At 37.3% G+C, this 25186-nt stretch overlaps 1 protein-coding gene across 1 annotated transcript in view; it reads right to left on the reverse strand.

Annotated features, from left to right (window-relative positions):
* Positions 1–234: 234 nt before the first annotated feature.
* The window catches only part of rims2b (regulating synaptic membrane exocytosis 2b), a 181343-nt gene continuing 156391 nt past the window's right edge, over positions 235–25186 (reverse strand). Inside the window, exons 32-36 of the mRNA XM_081376541.1 lie at positions 9574–9715; positions 9282–9394; positions 1920–2021; positions 1669–1808; positions 235–1060 (exon numbers count right to left, since the gene is read on the reverse strand). Coding sequence (XP_081232667.1) covers positions 854–1060; positions 1669–1808; positions 1920–2021; positions 9282–9394; positions 9574–9715 — 704 coding nt within the window. The 3' untranslated portion in view covers positions 235–853. The remainder of the gene's footprint in view (positions 1061–1668; positions 1809–1919; positions 2022–9281; positions 9395–9573; positions 9716–25186) is intronic.

Here is a 25186-nt window from a genome sequence, read left to right on the forward strand (position 1 = left end):
TATTAAAAATAATACAAACTGTTGAAAATGGCTGATCTGGTCATCCTTAAATAAGTTTCTTCCTCTTTCTTTTTTTTCCCTTTTTTTTTTGCAAGTCTCGAGGAAAATAACCATATAAATATTTTTTTTTTTTAAAACAACTTTGCATCCATGCAAAAAAAAAAAAAAAAAAAAAAAAAAAAAATTTATAAATTTCATACAGTACATCAACAAAGAGAACATCATACCGGAGCACAAAAAGGTCCATTATTTATTTATGTTTATTTTTTCAGAATTGTGTTGTTTCCTGAATCAAACAGGATCTCTGGCCGTATCCATTTCCTCATCACCGAACTTTGAAGATCGGGCTTGATGTAGGGTGATTTCCATAAGAACGTCATCTCTCCTAGGTTACCCTTTCCTATTCCATTTTAGCCAAATGCTTCTCTCTCTTCATAGATCTTCTTTTGACAGCTTGGCTTATGGTAATGGCTACAACGCATCAAGTTCTAGGTAAGAAACACTGACATCTCTTTGCATACAACAGAGAGTAAACAGCCAGAGTAAAACAGGGTCTTCCTTTTTCTACAGTTAAGAGTCAGACTCTGCCGAATCCCTGGCTGCATCTCTTCAGCTGAATGGAGAGACTTCCTGTGCCGTTCTTTCCCTGCGTGCGACAGAAGCATAAAAGTTTCTTTTCATTTATTTTTTTGGCAGAAGGATGCAGGCCTTTTCTTTGCCTCTTGTTGCACGGGCTCAGAGGACACAACATCAAGCATGCAGTGTAACCAGGACGTGACCCGTCGAGACCCTCTACTCTCTGTCAGTGCTGGAGCTACCCACGCTGCTCTCAACCGCTCACCTCCTCGTGCCGCTACGACCGAACATTGGAACTGTCCAGGCCTGAATCTGGAGGTTTACTACTTAAAGGTGCCAAGGTTGGGTCCACCAATGAGGTGGGAGGGAAGAGCTTGTACCAGCCAATCACCATGTTGGTCAGCTCTAAATCATCTAACAGGATCTGGGCGGCTCCCATGAAGGACTTGTGGTCCATGCGTCCATAGTCCCCCCAAACAATAATCTGTAGAAAGAAAAGAAAGACATATTAGTCAAAGAGTTTCCGGAGATGTGGTGCATTATCATGAACTAAAACTAAAACTATTTAAAACAAAATTGTGTTTTAAAATAAAGCTGAAATAAAATAAATAACATATAAATATTAGATGAAAAAGTTAAATTATAATTAGAAACTTGGTAAATAACTAAAATAAAATAATTTGAAGTATTAAAATTACTAAAACTGGAATAAAAATAAATTAAAGCTAAATAAAAATAAAAATAACAAATTTACAAAAAATTCAACTAAAATTCAAATGAAAACTGGAAATGTAAAAATAACTAAAAAACTATTTAAAATGTTAATAAATACTATAAAACATAAATGTGGTGAAAACATGTCTTGGTCAAATGTAATACCAAAATCAAAAGGAAAAACTAGGAAAGAAATTATATTTGGCATAATGAAAATGATGCCTATTTTTGGACCATTACGTTTTTTGTGACATTATTTTCATAACAATTTGCCTTTCGTGACACTTTCAAGTACACACTCTCTACCATACTTTTTTGCCTTACATGTTGTTCATACTTAGTAAAGAGAGAAAAAAGATGCAGCCCTGATGGTGTTACCTGTAAAACCTTCCCCTCAGGGTTCTCCTCAAACTGAAGCTGCTGTTGATAAAGAGGATCCAGAGTTTTTCTTGCTGTCCGCGTTTTCTTTTTGTTGATGCATTTCCCATTGTCCAGCAGATATACTTTTACATAAGGTGCTGAAAATGGAAGATTGCAGAGATTTACATATAAACCTCACAAAATAGTCCAAGAACAGGACTATTAAAAAGCGGTATTGTGTCACAATTAGATTGTGTAATGAGGTGTACCTGGGGTCTGTTTGTTCCCTGGTTTGCCCACAAGGCCTCGAGCCCGAATAACTTCAACATCCAGCCTTTCTTTCCTGTGTACCATACCAATCTGGATGTCACCTGTGGAGAAACCACATCCAAACTCTTAGAGCAGACAAAAAATGATCTGATGAAAGGTAACACAGTGTTATTACAATGCTATGGACAAATGATTTTGAATATTAGAGGAATATTTCACAACACAGTTCTGTTATAATTCAGGTTTTACTTTATTTTTAATGAAACCTGAGAAGCTCCTGTCCCTCTACTGAATGCAAAATCGCCAATATGCTATTATTACGGAGCTCCGCCTATGATTATTTATCTTTGTTAATTGTTCTTATTCTGTTCATTGGTTATTTTTTTTATGAATGGATTTTGTTTTCATGAAACTGTTGGCTGACAATAAATCACATTTAACTAATCTTAATTATCAAATTATTTTTATCTCATGTATTGTAAAATGCTGCAATTTGAGAGTAGACATTGGTCCACCTTATTTCACCAATGTCCACTATTTAACAAATATTAAACTTTTATGAAAAAAATACTACAGCATGTAAATGATTTAATTCCTTTATTATCTACACGCTTTAACAATTTAAGTCTGAATTGTTCGTATGCAACTTCTCATTGTTTTTAGTAGTCAGCCTCAGACGCTCGATCGCCTGCTAACACATATGGTTGGAACAATTCAGTAAGCTTCACGGTGGGGGTGGGCAATACAAAAGTGTAAATCACAGATCTTTCATACAAAGAGTGCTGGCTTGCCTGATAATAAGTGTTTTAAACAGAGTAAGCAAAGGCAAAGTGCCAGTCTCAGGATAAATGTTTCAATGTGTCCAAATGTAATTTTATTAAGCAATAAATATTGCAATGTATTTAAAGGTTTTACATGAAAGTGTTTAATCGTTTGAAGTGATCAATCCAAGTGTTCAACTGGCTTAAGATTTTTTTAATCAGTGTGTTATGATTGTCAGCAATCTTATATTATCTTAACAAGTGCCCTTGCCAACTTTATAGAAACGAATTTGAGTGGAACAGGAGCCTGGGCTGAGGAGATACAGAGCTTGTTTATTTGCAATCAAACTCGTTTTTTAATAAATAAGTATCCTGATACTGTTCTGAGACTTCATGTTAACCTTGAAAGCCTGACAAAAACTGCTTTAACAGATACATTGAGCGCCTGCAGAAAGTTTTGTCAGCTGTGTTACAACGCAATGGAGGCTCTACTGGAATGTAAAAAATGTTTTGTAATGTTGTAACTTGCCATTATTTATTAAACCAAATGCTTGACCATAATAGTCTACTGTCCCTTATTTTTAAGCATCAATAAGTATGGTAAAACACAAATCCTGTCGGCCAACATCAGTTTAGAGGAAATATTTACAAGGGAGTGAGGTTTTACTTGCACAGCTCTTACTAGGGCGTCTTCGTTACATAAAAAAACAAATGCTTACATAGCGTTCTGATTACTAAATTTGATTATGTGAATGTGATTTTTAGAATCATATTGATAGTTATGATACTTTTCTTGCAATCTCCTTTGGAGCTGTTTAACGGCTACTCGCGAAAATGATCTGATACGTTCACCCCATAACTTGTGAAACATACTGTATGTGAATAAAAGTTCAATTACATTAAATGATCATTTAAATATCTTAAATATGTTCTGAATATAAAGCGACCATGCCTCTTCACAAGACTTGGATTAAAACGCTCATCATTTTATAACGACTTTATGACCTTTTGGATCTTCTAAGCTTTGGTTACCACAAATTTCAATGAAGGGATCAGAAACCTCTAATTTTCATTAAAAACTCTTCATTTATGTTTCAAAGATTAACCAAAGAATAACATATCATACTGAGTTTGAGATATTGAGTAACTGTTGACCTATTTTTTTTTTTTTTGGATGAACTATTCCTTTAAAGGATTAATTTCTGTCCAAAAATGAATATTATACAGTAATTTACTCACCCTCAAGCCATTCTAGGTGTTTATGACTTTCTTCTTTCAGCCAAACACAAACAAAGTTTTATTGAATATAACTTTGATTGTGTTCGGCTGAAAGAAGAAAGTCATAAACGGCTTTAGGGTGAGTAAATTATGGGATAATAAATTTTTAGGTTAACTATTCCTTTAAGCCCAACGTATACTTTGATATTTACGCATTATGCAAAGCATACAGTTCACATAATGTAAATCTCATCATATTACACATACTGTATGCGCATAGCCCAATTATTCTAGTATACTTTGTATATTAGGAGCCTGATCGAGACGGTACGCAGCACATCGCCTGAAACAACGATCATCGTGTCTGGACCGCTTCCCACGTACCGACTAGGACATGAAAGGTTCAGTAGATTATTTGCTCTAAATGAATGGTTAATGTCATGGTGTAATGAACAGAAACTGCTCTTTGTAAATAATTGGAATCTTTTCTGGGAGCGACCTAGGCTCTTCCGTGCTGATGGCCTTCAGCCCAGCAGAATCGGAGCGGCTCTTCTGTCGGACAACATCTCCAAGACGCTACACACTATATGACTAGTAAGTCAAAGTCCAAATCACACTCTTTGCTGTCCAAACTTAATTGATATAAGTACCAATGTAGAACACTATATTGAAACTGTGTCTATTCCTCGTTTAGTGAGATCAAATAATAAATCTACTGCAGGATCTAGAAAAAATCTAATTGTGATTAAACCAGAAAATCTCAATATTAGTGAACAAAAACAATTTATAAAGCTAGGTCTTTTAAACATTAGATCGCTTACACCTAAGGCGGTTATTGTAAATGAAATGGTCACAGATAATAGTTTCGATGTACTTTGCCTTACTGAAACCTGGCTTAAACCAAATGATTATTTCGGTCTTAATGAGTCTACTCCTCCTGGATACTGTTACAAGCATGAACCCCGTCTGATTGGTCGTGGCGGTGGTGTTGCTATAATCTATAAAGATATTCTTACTGTTACTCAGAAAACAGGTCACAGGTTTAATTCGTTTGAAGTACTTGTGCTAAATGTTACTCTCTTAGATGTAAGAAAGAAATCCCTATTATCTCTAGCCTTGGCTACTGTATATAGACCGCCAGGGCCTTACGCTGATTTCCTAAAAGAGTTTGCAGACTTTCTCTCAGATCTATTGGTCAATGTCGATAAAGCATTAATTGTTGGAGATTTTAACATCCACGTAGATAATTCAAATGATGCGTTAGGGGCTGCGTTTACAGATTTATTAAACTCCTTTGGGGTCAAGCAAAACGTAACTGGTCCCACTCATCGTCTTAATCATACGCTAGATTTAATTATATCACATGGAACCAATCCAACCGATATAGATATTATACCGCAAAGTGATGAAGTCACTGACCATTACATGGTCACTTGCATACTACGTACCGCTGAAATTTGTCATGTTGCACCACGTTATCGACCAGGCAGAACAATCCTTCCAACAACTATAGATAATTTCTCAAATAGCTTACCTGATCTATCTCAGCTGCTCAGTGAACCCAAACAAACAGATGAACTAGAGGAAATGACTAGCACTATGAGCACCATTTTCTCTAGTACATTAGACATCGTTGCACCAATTAGATTAAAAAAGGTTAGAGAGAAAACTAAAGCACCATGGTACAACAGTGCTACGCATGTTCTAAAGAGAGAAACTCGTAATTTAGAGCGTAAATGGAAACAAACTAATTTAGAGGTCTTTAGAATCGCGTGGAAAGACAGTATGTCACGTTATAAAAAGGCCCTAAAAGCAGCCAGGGCTGAGCATCTCCGCAAACTAATAGAAAATAACCAAAATAATCCTAGGTTTTTATTTAAAGCTCCAATATGTAGGGATTTTGTAATAAAATTTCCAAAAATAACTTGCACAGTGTGATATATTTCCTCCAGTTATGTACTTACAATATCTCAAAAGTCTCCAAAGATTTTTTATTTCAGAGAAATTCCGATTTTAAATAACTGGCCGTCCCGGAAAAGAAATGTCGCGCCTCAGTGACGCAATGTCCGCTCTCTCTATCCTTCTTTCCGGTGTGGACCATGTGATAGGATATTCCACCACACCGGATTTTTTTTTTTTTTTTTTACAACTTTATTGAGGTTTTTTTCTTATCACAATAAACAATAAAGACATCTGACAAAGAATAAAAAATGGAATAAAATAAAAAATATGACCCACATCACCGGAATATCGCATGGTAAAATGCGGAAGTGGTGGTTAAAGCGTTATAGCCATAGACTGTATGGTTATAGCTGTTATGGATCACGAACTCTTTGGCGAGTATTGAAGTGCCAACAAAACGAAAGCGTCCATATTCGGATACACGCGGAGTCACGGACTGTGTGACAAACGGAGGAATAAAACCCGGATAAATATCGGCAGGCGTTTTCGAGATGGAGAGATCTGCGCGTCTGGACTTGTCAGAGACTCTCTCGCGAGTGTATTGAGACAGGTAAGACATGCAACTGTCAATAATAGCACTTATAAACAAAGTTATATTGCTCTTTGTACTTTGGTAAGGCTTTTTATCACGTGTGGTGACCGAGATTATGGCAGTACAATTACAATCGGAGATGATGTTAAAAAAAATATTTAGTCATTACTTGCAAATGTTCGTTCAAATTTACTTTTAGATATTGGTTTGAACACGTTAAACAACACGGCATTAACCATAAAAAACGTAAAACTGCACAACATTAACCAAACAAATCATTTGACAAATAGCTGTATGTTGTAACGGGATAGCCTAATATAGCATAACATTTCACGTCCCTTGCAGTTCATTAATTATGATGACATAAAATAATACGATAAGACATACAGGTAATACAAAAACGAATAAATTACCTCATCCGTGATCATGATTCATTAATTCCATTTAGATACATCGCTAGATGGTGAAAACGCATTATAAACCACATCTCCCATCGTCACCTCCTTCATAGCGTCATCAAGCTTCGCCTTTGTTATTGTTGGAAACTGCGCCCTCTTGTGGTCAAATACCAAAGTCACATACTGGAGCTTTAACTCCGTCGCTAGACTAACAAATAAACAGACGTTACCTGAGCAAAATATTCCGTTACAGTGTAGTAGTAATGATTTTATGAATTTCTTCACTGAGAAAATAGAAAGCATCAGAAATACAATTGTAAATGTACAATCTTTTATGGTGTCTTATAATTCAGCCTCAATTATCACCCCGCAAGAACAATTACAGCGCTTTGCAACTATAGGACAGGAAGAGCTAAATAAACTTATCATTGCATCTAAACCAACAACGTGTTTATTAGATCCAATACCAACTAAACTACTGAAACAAGTGTTACCTGTAGTGGAAGAGCCTTTTCTCAATATTATTAACTCGTCTTTATCCTTAGGTCATGTTCCAAGAATATTCAAGTTGGCAGTTATAAAACCTCTCATTAAGAAACCACAATTAGATCATAATAACCGAGCAAATTACAGACCCATTTCAAATCTTCCATTTATGTCTAAAATTCTAGAAAAAGTGGAGTCCGCTCAACTGTGCTCTTTCTTGCAAGAAAATGATATCTATGAAAAATTTCAGTCAGGATTCAGACCGCATCATAGCACAGAAACTGCGCTCGTTAAAATTACAAATGATTTACTTCTAGCTTCTGACCAAGGCTTTATCTCAATACTAGTTTTACTTGATCTTAGTGCTGCGTTCGATACTATAGATCACAAAATACTCTTAGACCGACTACAAAACTACACTGGTGTTCAGGGACAGGCATTAAACTGGTTTAGATCGTACTTATCAGACCGTTACCATTTTGTATGGGTAAATGGGGAAAAATCGAAGATAACGTCAGTAAACTACGGTGTACCGCAAGGATCTGTGTAAGGCCCTCTGCTATTCTCAATATATATGCTACCACTTGGTAATATTATAAGAAAACATGGAATTAATTTCCACTGTTATGCTGATGACACTCAATTATATATTTAATCACGACCAGATGAAAACAATAAATTATCTAAATTAACAGAGTGTGTTAAAGATATAAAATACTGGATGACATGTAATTTTCTGCTATTAAATTCAGATAAAACGGAGGTATTACTAATTAGTCCAAAAAACTGCCCACAAAACCTCTTACAATACAATTTTAATTTAGAAGGGTGTCCTGTTACTTTATCCTCTACAGTAAAAGACCTGGGTGTTATATTAGACCGCAACTTGTCTTTTGAAAATCATATTTCATATGTTACAAGAACAGCCTTTTTCCACCTTAGAAACATTGCTAAGCTACGTAACATGCTTTCTGTTTCTGATGCATAAAAAGTTAGTTCATGCATTCATGACCTCGAGACTAGATTACTGTAATGCTTTATTAGCAGGTTGTCCTGCATCCTCAATAAACAAGCTACAGTTAGTCCAAAATGCAGCCGCTAGAGTTCTTAATAGATCAAGAAAATATGATCATATAACACCAATTCTGTCGTCTCTACATTGGTTACCTATAAAGTTCCGTATCAATTACAAAGTATTACTACTGACCTATAAAGCCCTAAATGGTTTAGCTCCCGTGTATTTAACGGAACTTCTATCGCCCTACAATCCATCGCGCTCTTTAAGATCACTAAATTCGAGGCTTCTGGTCATTCCTAGGATATCTAAGTCCACTAAAGGAGGGAGGGCGTTTTCACATTTAGCTCCTAAACTCTGGAATGGCCTTCCTGATATTGTTCGAGGCTCAGACTCGCTGTCCCAGTTTAAAACTAGATTAAAGACACATCTCTTTAGCCAAGCATTCACATAATACTTACCTTTTATACTACAGTTGAATCAGATCGAATGCATTAATATTACGAACAGCAGCTACGCTAATTATTTCCCATATGCTTTTCTGTTGTTATCTCAGGACGCTAGTCCCGAGGTAAATACAGATCGTCAGCTCCAGTCTGTATCCAGCCTCTCATGGAAACTACAGATTCTCTAACACCCGTGCAGAGACGACTCGGCGCCTGTGAAGAGACGACTCGACGCTGCCGATATGTTTATGCCAATACATGATTAACTAACTGTATTTCTCTATGTACATTTCTGAAATGCACTTTCTGTAAAGCTGCTTTGAAACAATATGTATTGTGAAAAGCGCTATACAAATAAATTTGAATTGAATTGAATTGAATATATTATAAATACTATATAGAATGCCAAGAAGGATATCTGTTCGGCTGTACGCATACGCTAAATGTTTGTCAAAACTGAAGTTGTCTTACAGTGTCTTATATAACTCCAGAGAGAGTTGTTCATATTAACAAAAGAATAACATAGAGACCCATGATACTAACCCATTGGAGGTGTGGCCAATGTCTGTCTCCCTGCCAGCTGGGCTGGGCCAAGACCATCCAAAAACTCAGTGAACTGGCTGTCTGATGAGATCTTCACTCCAGGGAAGATTAGACTGTTAATAGATAATGGACAGAAAATCAGTAAACTGAGTTCTAAAGGGTTCTTGCAAGACATTTCTTTAAAGATATCATCACTGATGCAAACCCAGCCAACCTGCAATGGTGGTAATTACATCATGTGATTTATGGAGTGGTGGACCATCATATTCAAATAGATTTTTACAGCACTTACTTTCCAGGTTTTGCCTTTTCACCATCGTCCGTGGTCTCTCGGCTGGGCTGCCGTGTCATCCTGCTCTTCATCTCAACGGCTAAACCCGTCTCCACACTCCGCTGGATTGCCAGGCGCACTGGCTTCTTTTTCTTACCCTCCTCTGAAAATTGCAACAAAGGGAAGGGAAGATGAGAAACTAAGACAAATGCATGACACTATGATCGCCCGTTCCACCACCGTTTTGAGTCCATCTCGAGTAGTTTTGTGGTCTTGGTCTTATGAGCATTTGGACTCTGTCTTGACATCGATTTGGACCGAGCCCAGTCATGAGAACTTCAACTCATGCATATGATCTGCTTTGAGCTATTGTGTATCTCTGGACTGGAGCAAACTGTGTGCGCGCTGTTTGCATGACACTGACGTGAAACCAGACTTCATTCCCCAAAGAATATTTACATTGTCTGAATTGTTCAGAGCCTCTTCAGGTCTCTGTCTTTACTCAAACTCAACCTACTCAGGTTTCAGCCTGGACTCCAACTTGTATGAGCTGGTCTGAACTAGAACACTGCCAACCCACATGCATCTGCCATTAGTTGAGCAAACTCGGAGCCCCATCCAGAAGAGTGGAGCCAGAAATCCACTCAATCTTCAACTCAACCATTCAATCTTTATGAACCACAGATCAACAGTTTTCATGCTCTTGAGGCAACATAAATGGTTTATTTATAGTTGTCTGCTCATCAAACTGGGTTGGAGAAAGTTTTGTAGCACCGGAAAACACAATACATTTCACCCTTAAGAAAAAAAAATTGTCAACTACTGAATGAGATAAAAAAAACAAAAACAAAAAAAAAAACATGTTGTGATCAGCAGGGGGCGTCAGTCTGCCACTCTGAGCAGAAGGACATCCTGTGTCCCCCAGTCAGCTTTTACACATCCATCCATCCATCCATCCATCGACACAAACATACATCACTCATATACGTCTCCTCTGGCTTTCCGATGGCCACAAACCCTTCACAAACAAATTTTGCGCTGACAAATAAAGCTTTTAAAAACACAAGACACTGAAGCACACCTGATATGTAACTTCATTCTTACCTCCGTCTGCCTCTTCAAAGGAGTTCATGCAGGGGAAATAGATAGCCAGTGCCTCAAAGGAGGCAGACAGGCTGAGCCGGCTCTGTGAACGCTGTATCCGCATGCCGGGGACAGCGGCGCTGCCATCCTGCCCTTGTCTGCCCATTTTACCACCCAGCACCCTCAAACACCTCTAAGGACACTGAAGAAGGGTAGCAGATGTGTATAGCTGATGCTGTGAGACGGTTTTGTAGAAACAAGTTTGGCAGGATTGTGTTCGATAGCAGCTGCGAGTCTTATTAGTTCTCAGGTTGATATGCAGTGACGATGACTGTCTGACTGTCTCCTCTGCAACGCGCTACTTCTCATCTAAAGGGGTGGGAGGGGGAGACGGTAGCATGTGCACGTGTTTCACAGAGGATGTGGCCAATCAGAGGCACAGAAACTAAGAGACCCCTAAAACGCTTCTCCAAGAGACAGAGCTCTGCCTAGAGATATGACTGAACACAAAAACACGCACATCACTTGCCTTCTGACTGCAGCTTCATCAGTCACTACACAAACAGCTGTTCTCATGCAGCTTTTCCAACTACAAGCTACATTTTCCACTGAAATGATACATCACTGCTTTTTTATGTCGCATTGTATTGTGCACGCAGCTGTACAGCAGAGTGAACAGAAACAACAGATGGACGAAGACATGAAGTCAATCTACTGTACCCTAAAATGCAGATGATGCTGTGGTACCTTGCCGATGATGGAAAACACTTTCTCAAACTAATAAGATTGGTTACCTGATTTAACATCACTTCTGAGACTAAGGACACACATTTGTTATTAGTCTACCCAGTAAGATATTCTTGTTTTAAAAAGAAATGAATACTTTTATTCGCAAAGTAACAGTAAAGACTTTTACATTATTACAAAAAACTATTTCAAATTAATGTTGTTCTTTTGAACTTTCTATATCAAAGAATAATACAAATTCCATCACGTTTTCTACAAAAAGATTAAAGCAACTTTTTTCAACTGATAAAAAGAAGAAATGTTTCTTGAGCAGCAAATCAGCATATTAGAATCATTCCCGAAGTATCATGTGACACTAAGACTTGAGTAATGACTGATGAAAATTCAGCTTTACCATCACAGGAATAAATTACATTTTAAAATGCATCAACATAGAAAACAGTTATTTTAAATTGTAATAATATTTTACAATATTACTGTTTTTACTGTACTTTTGATAAAATAAATGCAGCCTTGGTAAGAGATTTCTTTCAAGAACATTAAAACCTTATACTGACCACAAACTTTGAACGTTAGTGTACAGTGTCTCACATAACTCACATAACATAACTGATCGATTTACAGTCAAGTATTTACGATTTGCCAGTCAAGCTGTTCTTCACATATAACTGTGTGGTTCTTGACCAAAAGAGGCAGCAAAAAAAGGTCCAGACCTTCTACCATCAGCGATCTTCGTTAAATTGTTACGGTAATTATTATTGTTCTTCATTAAACCACTCCCCTTGGGTAAACCTCATCTTTCAAAGTAGAGGTTTGGGATATTGAAAAAATATCATAATTTTTCATGTTCCACGATCTGATCAAGATGATTTTTCATGTCGGTTTATTGCAAGCCACTGAGAGGTACAGCTAAACTAATGAGAAAAAAAAAAAAAAGGAATAGCTTGACAAGGTAACAAAGTATGGCACATAAAAAGACAAATACGATATAATATACAAATTAAATAAGCAGTGCTTTAATTTTTCAGCTAGGTCTATTTAACAGTAAGAAACTGAATAGTCAAATGTAAAAATAAAACTGCATAGACTTCACTTTATGAATTCAATATGCATTGATGCTACTGAAGTTTTTCAGTAAAGAGCAGTGTGTGATTTCTTTCTGTCTTTTGTTGTTTAACATTACTGAAAAAAATATCAGCAGGTAAGCTGCTGTCACCTAATGTACAGATTCAATATACTGACACACATCCGATTTTCTCCCTGCTGTTTACGTTCACTTAAGATATATCCGACTGTGAAAGATAACTTAGATACTCGTGACAGAACCATAATCACTCTAATAGTTAGCAAAGTGGCACAATGTGGACAAATAATCTGACACGCAACATCCATAGAAACAGTGATCACAACTTTTGCGTCTCCATTTACAGGTAAAAACACACTTTACAAACGTACAGTATATACACACCCAATATGTGCAGATGTGCAGTTGTGTTTTATTTCCAGACTATTAATATATTCTGTAATGTAGCTTCAAATGTAAATAGCTCCAAGGAACAGCCTGTTATCTTTCTGAAGAAAAACAGTGTGACAACAGGTACTCACTACCTGACTGAACTAATGACCTTAAAACCCATGAAACAAACACACTGCAATTTCACAACCTGTTACAAGAATTGCAAAAATTGCAATGTTCTATTCAGTAAGCCTTATACAAAGTGAAAACCAGCAGCTTGGTTTTGTAACAGAACCTGGCAATTCCATTCATTATGGGGTTTTAGGCAAATAGAAACGGCATGCACCTTAATGAAGACAAGACCTTTAGTTTAAATGTGACATCTAATCTACACTTCTGTAAGTTATAAATATCTTATTGTGGGTGTGTTGAAATCATCACCCCTGCTGCATACTGACTTAAAATAGTAACGTCTCAAACCTTCCTATTAAAGTCTAAAGAATACAGCTGTGACTCATATCTACGCTCAAACCTCAACATGTCTGACAGTAACACAAATAGTGTATCGCACATAAAGTCTAACAGAGCATAACTTCCCAGCACGTTTCACTTGTGTCATTTATTTTTAAGTACACAATCCAATAAATTTGGAATACCATCTAAGTACTAAAAATAACTGGGTGTTTGAGATCTGTAATGCAAACCATTGGCTAATAAATGGGCAGTTTATATTAAACACTAATATTGCAATTGTGCAGAGAGAAGACTCAGATCTGACATTAGACTCACTGTGTGGTCTAAGCGTGTCGTAACAAACAAAATGATGCTGGTTTACGGTAATTCACTGTCTCAGAGGGCATGCGCACAGATCATGGATTTTCAGCAGCCATTTTTCCAGTCTTCAGTGTCACATGATCCTTCAGAAATCATTCTAATATGCTGATTTGCAGCTCAAGAAATGTTTATTCACTTTTGATCAATTTAATACATCCTTGCTGAATATATATATATATATATATATATATATATATATATATATATATATATATATATATATATATATATATATTTAGACTGAAGATAGACTAAAATAAACCTGAAATAATTCCTTGTAACACATGAATGGAATATTCCACAATGTCATTCATTTAGAATGAATAACACACTCAGGAGAGCTTTAATGGTCCATTAAGTACAGTCTCTTGAATAACAACCAGGTGTTGAAATGGCTCTTTACCATCATATCATGTGCTGAGATATTGACTTGTGTTGACCCTATGACCCCTAACCTCTTCTCCACAGAAACAGATGGACGTTGTGAGCGGTCAGCAAGTTATTAACACCTGGACCACACAGACCGTAAACGCAAGTCCATTATTCCACAACAAGTGGTTTACACAATCCTGTAAAACAGCCTTTGACAGGGTGTTTAGAAAGTCTCTGCTACTGAGCAAAGAGCTTTGGGAAAGTTGTCATGGTCCTGTTTTTCATTTATCAGTTCCAAACCCTAATGATCTGCTTAGAGAACATTTAGGGCAATTTCAGGTTAAAGGCTCGGTTATAACCTATTATACCATAGGCACGCCCAGCTCCACAGGCTGTTTTAAAAGGTAGGTGGACAAAATTATGCTGCCTTTTAACAAGTACTGTAAATTTAAAATATTCTAGCTGAGCCCTCTACTGATGTGCCCTATTTTTGTGGTGTATAACAGTGCAGATGTAGAGTATCCGGTTTTCCTTTCAAAGCCACTCAAAGGCGCTTTTCCACTGCATGGTACAGTACGGCTCGGTTCGGTACGGCACGCTTTGGCGCATTTCCACTGCATGGTACGGTACGGTACGGCTCGCTTTAAATGGTACCACCTCTGTTGAGGTTCCAAGCGTACCGTACCGATACTAAAATGTGACGTGAAAACACTGCAGATCACTGATTGGTCAGACAGAATCACCAGCGTCATTGTATTTACAACACGAGACACTAAACCCACTAGATTTAAATAGCCAGTACACAACAGCCAACCTGTTTTAAAAGTATTTGCTTCAAAAAAAAGAGTATAAACTTCAAAAAAGAAATGTCTGAATCGTGGTCAGTGGACGAGGTGCAGAGTAGACGTTCCTCTCGTCAGTTGCCGAGGAGTGGATGGGGAAACACGGAATGAAAAATTCGCATTTAATATGATGTCATGGTATAGAGACGGCAACTATATAACGATCAGTCCCACCCACTTTGAAGCGGTACTAACTGCAGTGGAAAAGCAAACGAGCTAAAGCGAGCCGAACCGTGCCGTAACGAGTCGAGTCGTACCACGCAGTGGAAAAGCGAAGCGAGCTGAACCGTTCCGCGCCGAGTCGAACCGTACCGAACCGAGCCGTACCATGCAGTGGAAACGCGCCATTATGTTATTTGTCAAGCTACATTATTATTATTATTATTTTTATTTTTTAACAATATGTTTAATATCCGAACCATCTTAACAAACTGACTTAACTACATATGAGAGAGGCCTGTTCAGGACAAACACATTCACTAAAATGAATCAGACTTGCCAGCGCTACGAGAGAGAGCCAACTCTCTTTGTCGTTTACCTCCACTCATTTGTCAAGAAAAAATAACACAAATGTGACTTTGACAAACAATGATCAATGCGCTACAACACTAATCACTGGAAAAGTGGTTTGTAACTTTCTAGTGGTGTGTGTGTTGGATGTTGCCACATGCTGAATCATACACCTCGGTTTAATGTCCTTGTCATCATTAGATCTTATTTTTCAGAAGCTCTACCCACAGATCACAAGACTGTGCTGTCACCATCAAGGAAGAAACTAGATGTACCGCATCGCGGTACAAAATATGACCGCCGCTCAGGCCTGCACTGGCTTTCCACAAAAATAAATGACGTGGAGTATTTGGCTGTATTGCGTGTTTATGTATATACCTAAAAAAAGTAATAGTATGTGCATGTCTGTCTGAGTGTGTGTGTGTGTGTGTGTGTGTGTGTGTGTGTGTGTGTGTGTATGTGTGTGTGTTTGTGTATGTGTGTGTCTGTGTGTCTGTGCATGTATGTATGTGTGCGTACATGTGTGCGCGTGTGTGTTTGTGTGTGTGTGTCTGTGCATGTGGATTTGTATGTGTGTGCATGGGTGTGTGTCTGTGCGTGTGGATGTCAGTGTGTGTGCATGCTTGCGTTTGTTTGTATTCCTGCATGTGTGTGTGTGACAGTATCATCCTAAACCAGCAACCCTTCGCTCAACAGCACCATCTACAGGCCGATGAGTGTACAGTCACTAAATGTGCACATAAATGAATTTATTTTATACCCCCCCATGGATGAAATTCTACGAAACTTAGCAGAGGATACCCCCAGAGGATGTCAAGTTAATCATACACATGAAATATGGTGCAGTTCTGAACATCTCCACTGAAGATAGGGGCGATTAAAGCAGAATAATATTGCGCAAAACACAAATGAGTGATTATGGGCTAGGTTGATGTGGGCCCTTAAGAGCAACATACCATAACAATTTCTTCATCCTCGGTGCCACGGTTCAGGTAGTTATTTAGGAAAAACTGATTTTTTTTGGGTTTGGGGGGGGCCCAGCGCGGGGGGGGGGGGGGGGGGGGAGTGGCCCCCGGGGACCAAACGAAATTTTTCCGTAGAAGTCTAGTGGGGCTACATGCCCACCAAATTTCATGTTCCCCGGTGTTTCGGTGTCCCTGGTATCGTTGATGAAAAATTTACGGGGGCCCCAGCGCAGGGGGGGGGGGGAAGTGGCCCCCGGGGACCAAACGAAATTTTTCCGTAAAAGTCTAGTAGACCAACATACCATAAAAATTTCTTCATCCTCGGTGCCACGGTTCAGGTAGTTATTTAGGAAAAACTGCATTTTTTTGGGTTTGGGGGGGCCCAGCGCGGGGGGGGAGTGGCCCCCGGGGACCAAAACGAAATTTTTCCTTAGAAGTCTAGTGGGGCTACATGCCCACCAAATTTCATGTTCCCCGGTGCTTCGGTGTCCCTGGTATCGTTGACGAAAAATTCAGAAAGGTGACGAAAAAAAAAAAAAAAAAAAACTTTGACAATCCCTATATGACCGCTTTCGCTAGCTACGCTAGCGGCGGTCATAATAATCACTCTAATAGTTAGACAAAGCGGAACAATGTGAACAAATAATCTTTGCAAATCAGTGACGGTGCAACACGCAACATTCATAGGAACAGTGATCACAACTCTGGAGAAATATGCGTCTCCAATTACAAGGAAAAACTACACTTTACAAACGTATATACACACCAGACATGATTATTGTGCAGTTGTGTTTTATTTCCAGACTATTAGTATATTCTGGTAGCTTTATTGTAATGTAGCTTTAAATGTAAATAGCTCTTAGAAACAGCATGTTATCTTTCTGAAGAAAAACAGTGTGATCCATTAACAACAGTCCTCACTACCTGACTGAACTAATGACCCCTGAAACAAACACACAGCAATATCACAACCAATGATAAACTGGACAGGATGAAAAAAGCCAATGGCCTGGTCAGAAAATTATTGTTAGTACGGTTTGCTAAAAAATGTACCTCACAGCATTTGTCCATGAATGTTGCTTTAAATCATACAGCTCATGTTAAGCACTTTAATATTTAATTAAGAATGTAATACAAAACAGTTTTTCTATTCTTTGTGGTTTTATTTTTATGGTTAATATACATACATCATTAGGTGCCACTCAAGAGACATGAACAGCAGTTTTGAGTTTTACATCATGCCATACTGACGTACACAGCCAGTGTATCCTCCTCCAGACTGTGTGTGTCTGTGTGTGAAAATCAGGAGTGAGGAGGAGGTTTGTTTTTAGCTGTATATGACTGATCCGGCAGGAAATAGAAATGAGACGTGAGGAACAAGCATCGGGTGTGAGAATGAGCCTGTTAAGTATGGAAACATGTCAATCTGTACAGCGGGAGAGTGAATCATTACTGCGCCACAAAAATATCCTTAACCTATTTAAGGGGATCTTGGTGGATGTACGACAATCATATAGTAGAACATGTATAGCTGTCTTAAACACTATACTTTTAGAGCTAGATTTATGTTTTCCTGAACACAAAAGAAGAATTTTAAAGATTGATTGTAACCAAACGGTTTTGGTGACTACTGACTTCCATTGTATGGCCAAAAAATGTAAATAATAAAATAAATAATTAAAATAATAATAATAATAATAATAAATAAAAATAAAAAAACATTATCAAAATTTCTCAACATCTTCTTTTATCTTCCTCAGAAGTAAGAAAGTAAAATGCTCCGCCTTGTGAAAAAGCAGTGCATTTAAGCATACTTAAATTATTATGAAAAAAATATACTTTAAGAGAAAAATAATAAAGTGGGAACTGAATATAATGTTTACTTTAATGTCATTTCTATTCATGTAATTACACATTTGAAATGATCAAATTTAGTTTAGTTCATTTAAACGTCGTCATCGGACGTTGACGGCACTTCTGTGAGTTGAGAAAAGTCAGTAAAATTCCTGGCAGAAAGCGAAGCATAGTGTGTGATGACGATCCGAGATCCCGCAAGATCCATGTGTTTGGCATCTTGTCCTATCTTTAAAGTCACGTTACAGTAGTCTGAAGGAAAAATTGCTTTATTTGTAATTTAAAATAATGGTGCTGATGATTTTTAGAGACCCCCACAGGTGTATGATTTTACTGCTTTCATGGGAGCTCATCCTCTCTCTATGGGAGCTCAGCTCCCACTGGCTCCCACGTAATTCGAACCATGTCACTAGTCAAATCAACACAAGCGCTGAAGGATTGGCCTCCAGCTGCAAAGCTCTTTTAACAGTTTTTCCTCAACAGACAGCAACGGGACATCTGTGAGGGAAATGTACATACTTGCGTGTGGCAAATGCTGTAAAACTACTTTATCTAAAGAGAAGCTTTGACCAGTGTGTCTTATCATAGACTAACGATCTCACAGTATAACCACGTGGAGCATCCGATTCAATCCATCCCATCCCAGCAGGTCTTTATGAGGCAGAGTGGGGTGTGAGGCACGATTTAACCAGTAGGACCTCTGAATCCTACCTGTGAGCTGTAGAGAGGGACATGCACTTCCTCAAAGCTAGCTCATATCACTGCATGTGTGTGTTCAGATGGGCTACTCATTAGGTCATGACTTCCATCATTGATAAAGTGAGTGACAAAGTGTTTTGTTTCTCAGAATAAGAGAAGGAGGTCATTGTAGGATGTTAAAGGATTTTTTTAAGCAATTTTTTTTTTACGTAAAATATTTCCTTTAAAACTGTATTAGTGTTTAGTAGTATTTTAATTTGCAGGTTACTAAAATATCTCTAGAAAGTCATACAGGTTTGGAGTGACATGAGAGTGAGTAAATGATGACAACATAACCATTTTAATCATAAAAAATTAAATAAATTAAATCGATTTTTTTTAAACATTTCATGAATTATTCATTTACAGATATTACGTTTTGAGGAGTCACACCATGTGAATTGTGCAACCTAAACTAACCTTGCTTTGCAATAAAAAGGTCAAATTATCTGATATTATAAGGAAACTTACTGACCATGGGGCTTTGCAGGTGCTTTCTCAATTAAATCACTTCCTGTTTTGTTTGTTGTTGTTGTTTTTTTTGTCCATGTTAGTTGCACCACATGACTTCTGCATTAATTTCCACTGGCATTGATTAAGCCTGTATTACACATGGCTGTATAATGAATGAACAAAGACCTATTCAGACTATTCAGAATTTGTGCCAGCAGCACTGCATGGTCCAAATGGATCTCCATCCATTTAGATGATCAGTAATAATGATCCTGATTGATTTGAATGGCTGAGCTGTATGCTCAAAGGGACCTCTTGCATAACAGTGTTGAACAATATGAAAATATCACGTCTCGCTGTTACAAAAGCAAAATGGAAAGTCTGACTTTCTTCTACATGGATGGATTCAGAAAGATCAAAGTTATACTTTTAAAAATCAGGTTTTTTTTGCAGTGATGTCATAAGCCCTATTCGGACGGGACTAGTTTCACAGGGGGACGTTAGAGAAATATCTGTTTCACAGACGTACTTTGAGATTTTAATCCTGTCCGAATCTGCCATGTCTGTCTTTTTCTCACACGACCTCTGTAAAAATTCCAGAGCAAATTACCTACTGTTTTTCGTCAAACTCGGCGGTCCTCAGAGAAATCTAATCCCGTCCGAATGCGAATGTCTGTGATTACCGGACATTTTTTTTCCAAAACGCTTTTTCTTATGTGTTTTGGTCAACGTGAACTGCCATACAATCTCTCGCTATCGCGCCAGTATTCAAGTTTCTGCTTTTTGCGCACCGATAATGGATGTAAATGTGTTTGGTAGCCTACACTGCGAAGAAAAAATAAAATAAAAAATGAAATCAACAAGAAGAGCCAAATCACGTAAACAGTTAAGACTGGCTACTGCAATATCAGTTTCAGGTAAGATTACTTTCATTTCTGCACTTAATTACATAACGTGTAAATTATATAAGTTAAAACTTTTTATTCCGGTGGGTTTATTATAAGAACCCAGTTCTATAAAATCATGATGATAAATCTATGTTTAGTTTTTTTTTTTATACTACAATTTTTATAAAAGGTTTACAAAACACTAAATACGTTAGGACGTTTTACTTTATATTTCAAAGTGCTTAATTTTAAAAGTACTTAATTTCAAATGACCATACGCAATCCACGCATTCTGAACACGTGATCTTCTGCAATGCCCACATGTAAAACAGACACTCCTACCTCGGTAATAAACACGGAGATGTTAGTCCCGTCCGAATCCGTACATGAAATCACAGACGTAGGTTGATAAGAATTGTAACTCAAACGTCGTTTGGAAAACTAGTCCCGTCCGAATAGGGCTATAGAGGCATTTTTGGTTCCACAAAGAACCTTTCAGTGAAAAGTTCTTTCTTATTGTAAATAACATTTTAAAAATCTAGAGAGCCATTTTCCACTATAAAGAATATTTTGCGCAGAGATGGATGTTAAAAGGGTGGTATAATGCCCTTTTCACAAGATGTAAAATAAGTCTCTGATGTCCCCAGAGTGTGTATGTGAAGTCTTAGCTCAAAATACCCCACAGATATTTTTATATAGCATGTTAAAATTGTCGCTTTTTGAGGGTGAGCAAAAATGCACCGTTTTTTTTTTGTCTGTCCCTTTAAATGCAAATGAGTTGCTGCTCCCAGCTCAGGGGGCGGAGCTACAACAGCCTGTGTCCTTTTACCTCACACAGACATGCACTGAAAATTTCAAAAACTTTTAGTCTTTTATGTTCAAACCGGAGTCAGATAATGATGGAGAGACTCAAGAAGAAATGGAACAGGAAGTTTCTGAATGGTTGGTTGATGAATTTATGTATCTTATGTGTAGTTAAATTCTAGTCATATTCTGTCATGATAATTTATATATCATGTTCCCGGGGGCGGGGTTTATGTAAATTCTAGGGTGTGAGATGTTCACTAACCCGGGAGGAATGTTGTGTAGTCCCTACCAGCTGTTTGTTGTAGCCCTTAAAAAGCAATTTCTTTAAAAGAAAATATCTTCCTTTGCTTTGAACTTTGAGCATTGTAACTTTGCAGATGTTGTTTGAGCATAAACAGCAACATTACACACTAACTAAAGTTAGAAAAGTGAAATCATAATCTACCACCCCTTTAAAGGTTCTTCATGGAACCACAGATGGCAATAAAGAACATTTATTTTCAAGAGGGTAGGAGCAGCGAGTGATTTTCTTGTTTTGTTGTTTGATTAACATTAATGACACAGACAGTAGCAGGTTTATTAGGCTGTCAATTTAAGACCTAATGCACGGATCCAATATACTGATACACATCTTATTTTCTCCCAACTGTTTTCTACATTCACATAACCAAATATGTGTACATGTATATCAGCCAAGCCTCTGCCTTTTTGTGTTTATGAATGTTTAGGCATGCACCCCGAAGCTCATAGTATACTTCTTGCTTGCCTGTGTTTCACTTCGTCTTAAGCCGGGTGTGCACTGTACGATTTTGCACATAACCTTATGACGCAATTAGTGCAACAACAACAAACCACCACTTGTTACAAAGACATCGTCTTAGTTTTTTTCCCATTTGTCTTTTCAAGACAAGCCATGATTACAATTAATGCTAGAGATTGTTTTTGTTTGTTAGCCACCATTTCAATCCCACATACTGTATTAATGCAGCTCACCATCACCGAACATGTAACAGATTGAGTTTGATAAATCTCTGGATGAGTCTTCTTGCGTGTGTCCTTTTTTAACGAATCTTGACTGTCTGACATTAAAGACAACTAAGTCTGACAAGCAACAATCGTAAAGGACTATTAAAAATCGCACAGTGTGAACCCTGGTTTTAAAAGCCACGTTAAATGATTTTACTGATTTTGACATTAAGTGTTAAAGAGGAGCGAAAACGCACCACTGTAATAGCATGTGGCACAATAATAATTGTATCTCGATTATCGTGTTTTCAAAATCGTTGGAAGCCAAAATCTAATTTAAACTAAAATTTTATTAATCAAACAGCCCTAGGACGAATTAAGGCGAGACACGGCAGGCAAAAACATCATTTTTTTTTTCACTGGTCAGTTTTGAGATTTGGGTCTTCTTTCAGACTTGTGGTGAAAAAAAGTTCGAAATACACATTTAGGTCTTTATTTTACTATACTTTGTCTGTTTGCGTCTGTAGATTTCTCATAAATGTAACAAAAGTTGCCGTTCTACACTACCGTTCAAAAGTTTGGGGTCAGTAAGATTTTTTTTATGTTTTTAAAAGTATCTTCTGCTCACCAAGGCTGCATTAATTTGATAAAAAATAAATAAAAAAAAAACAATAAAAAAACAGTAATACTGTGAAATATTATGACAATTTAAAATGACTGTTTTCTATTTTAATATATTTTAAACTGTAATTTATTCCTGTGATCAAAGCTGAATTTTCAGCATCATTACTCCAGTCTTCAGTGTCACATGATCCTTCAGAAATCATTCTAATATGATGATTTGATGCTCAAGAAACATTCATTATTATTATCAATGTTGAAAACAGTTGTGTACTAATTTTTTTTTAAATTCTTTGATGAATAGAAAGTTCAAAAGAACAGCATTTATTTAAAATAGAATATTTTCTAACATTATAAATGTCTTTACTGTAAGTTTTGATCAGTTTAACTCATCCTTGATGAATAAAAGTATTGATTTATTTTATTTCTTTCCCCCAAAAATAAAATTAAAATTCTTACTGACCCCAAACTTTTGAACGGTAGTGTAAGAAAGTCCGAAATCTCCACTTCAGTAGCACCTATATACACCAAACTTTCCAGTCTTGTACCTAGTTATATTATGAAGACATTTACCGAGGGATTTGTGTCACTCCTAACTTTAGGACTCCTAATTTTTTTCACTAAGAGTAATTCAAGAAGCATTTTAGCCCTAAAAGTAGCACCTAAGTCTGGGACAGCTTAAAAGAAGTCGAGAGGACTCCTAACTCACTAAGACCTATTAACAAACCGCTTTTTGTGGCATTTCACGTTGCGATGTTTTGAAATGCCTATGCGGCGGCTACAGGAGCTTCCAATCGCGAGGGAACAGTTTTGCATTGTAGGCATAACTAGGGATGCAATAACGCCACCAACAACAACCAAAACTTAGGCTACTCATTGCATGTAAACTAATTGTAACGTTTCATTGTGAATCAAATTAAAATGTTCTTCTCTTTGCAAACGTAGGCAGAGGCATATAGTGACAGATTAATTCAATAATGTTGCAAAGATATTGCATCAATCCATATGTTTCATTAGGCTACTAGGCTATTTGTTTTGCCTTATCCTTTATTCATTTAGGCTATTTATTCAGTTATTCATCATCTTCCGTCCTTCGCACTACTTGTGTAGCGCACGCATTCTCAGACCTGTCACCTGTCACTCATCATCGTAGGGGAGGTGTTTGGAATCATTCCCGCGTTACAATCATCAGCTAATCAAGGTGGTCACTTCAGTCAAGCTTGTGCATGAGTAATGACGTCATCCATAGCAACGAAGACTCACTCTTAGTTTAGGATTTGTCATTTTTTTTTTCTAAGAGTAGGTCTGAAAGGCGTTGTGAATAACTTTTAAGAGAAAACCCCTAGCTAAAATCTTTTAGTGCGATTTAGGAGTACTCCTAGTGGTAAGATAAAAAGCTTTGTGAATACAGCCCCAGATTTATAAAACATTTTATTCCAAAAAACATGGCGAAAATAATTTTTTTAAGGCTATTGACAGTATATTCTGATTTACAGGATAACAAAAGTAGATATCCATAAATCCCTCTGTAATTTTTTCCCCATCTAATATGTGAACACAACGAAAAAAGAATTTTGAACTTGGCTTTATCCAATCCAATATTTTTTTCTCATCTTAATGTAGGTAATCAACTGGGAAAGTTTCATGGTGATATCTGCTAGTTAAAAATATTACCCTATTCACCTGTAGTGTCTCGCCTTAAAGGAATCGTTCACCTAGAAATTTAAATTTGGTTTGTATGAGTATGTATCGGTTGACGGTAGCCATTGACTTCAATTGTATTATTTTTTCTACTATGGAACTGTCTGGTTACCAATCTTATTTTGTGTTTAACAGAAGAGGAAGAAACCACCCCTAAACTATCCCTTTAAGCACAGGTTTACGATAAAGTTTAATAAAATAAAATAAAAAAGTCACTAAAATGTTAAATCAACAAGTCTCAATGTGTATCCTTAAATTGCGTGGACCTCAAGTATGACCAATGTATTGTTGCATAAAGACAGCCTTTGATGGAGTTCAGCCTGGTTTTTCCTCCAGAGCCGTCTGTTGTGGTCATCACTCACAAAGCACTTAGTGAAATATTGACGTGCACTCAATGATGATGCAGCCACTAGTGCAGCTGCCACATCGTGGTCTGAATATCGACTTGAGTCGGCAAAACCCAGTTCGTCTCCACAATAACAAACACAGTGGCCTAGAAAAACACCTTCAGGTTTCCTCCACATCTATCTGAAGAGCAGAACGTGAGAGGTTCTGCTCGAAGCCATTGTGCTGGTAAATGCAGTATTATCACAACACCCTGACTAACTCACACTGACAGAAATAGACAAATCACATTTTACAAAATTGGGCTGTTTTTACAGGTTGAATCTGTGCATATATGTTACTTGTAACTATATGACCTGCATTTACATTTGAACTGAATGCTCTGCAAAATACCTCATCCAAACAAGATCTTCTCTCTATCTGTTATTTAGGTCAGCAGCAAAACATAGTATC

This window comes from Scardinius erythrophthalmus (genome assembly GCF_964197995.2).
Source record: "Scardinius erythrophthalmus genome assembly, chromosome: 10".
Taxonomy (NCBI): domain Eukaryota; kingdom Metazoa; phylum Chordata; class Actinopteri; order Cypriniformes; family Leuciscidae; genus Scardinius; species Scardinius erythrophthalmus.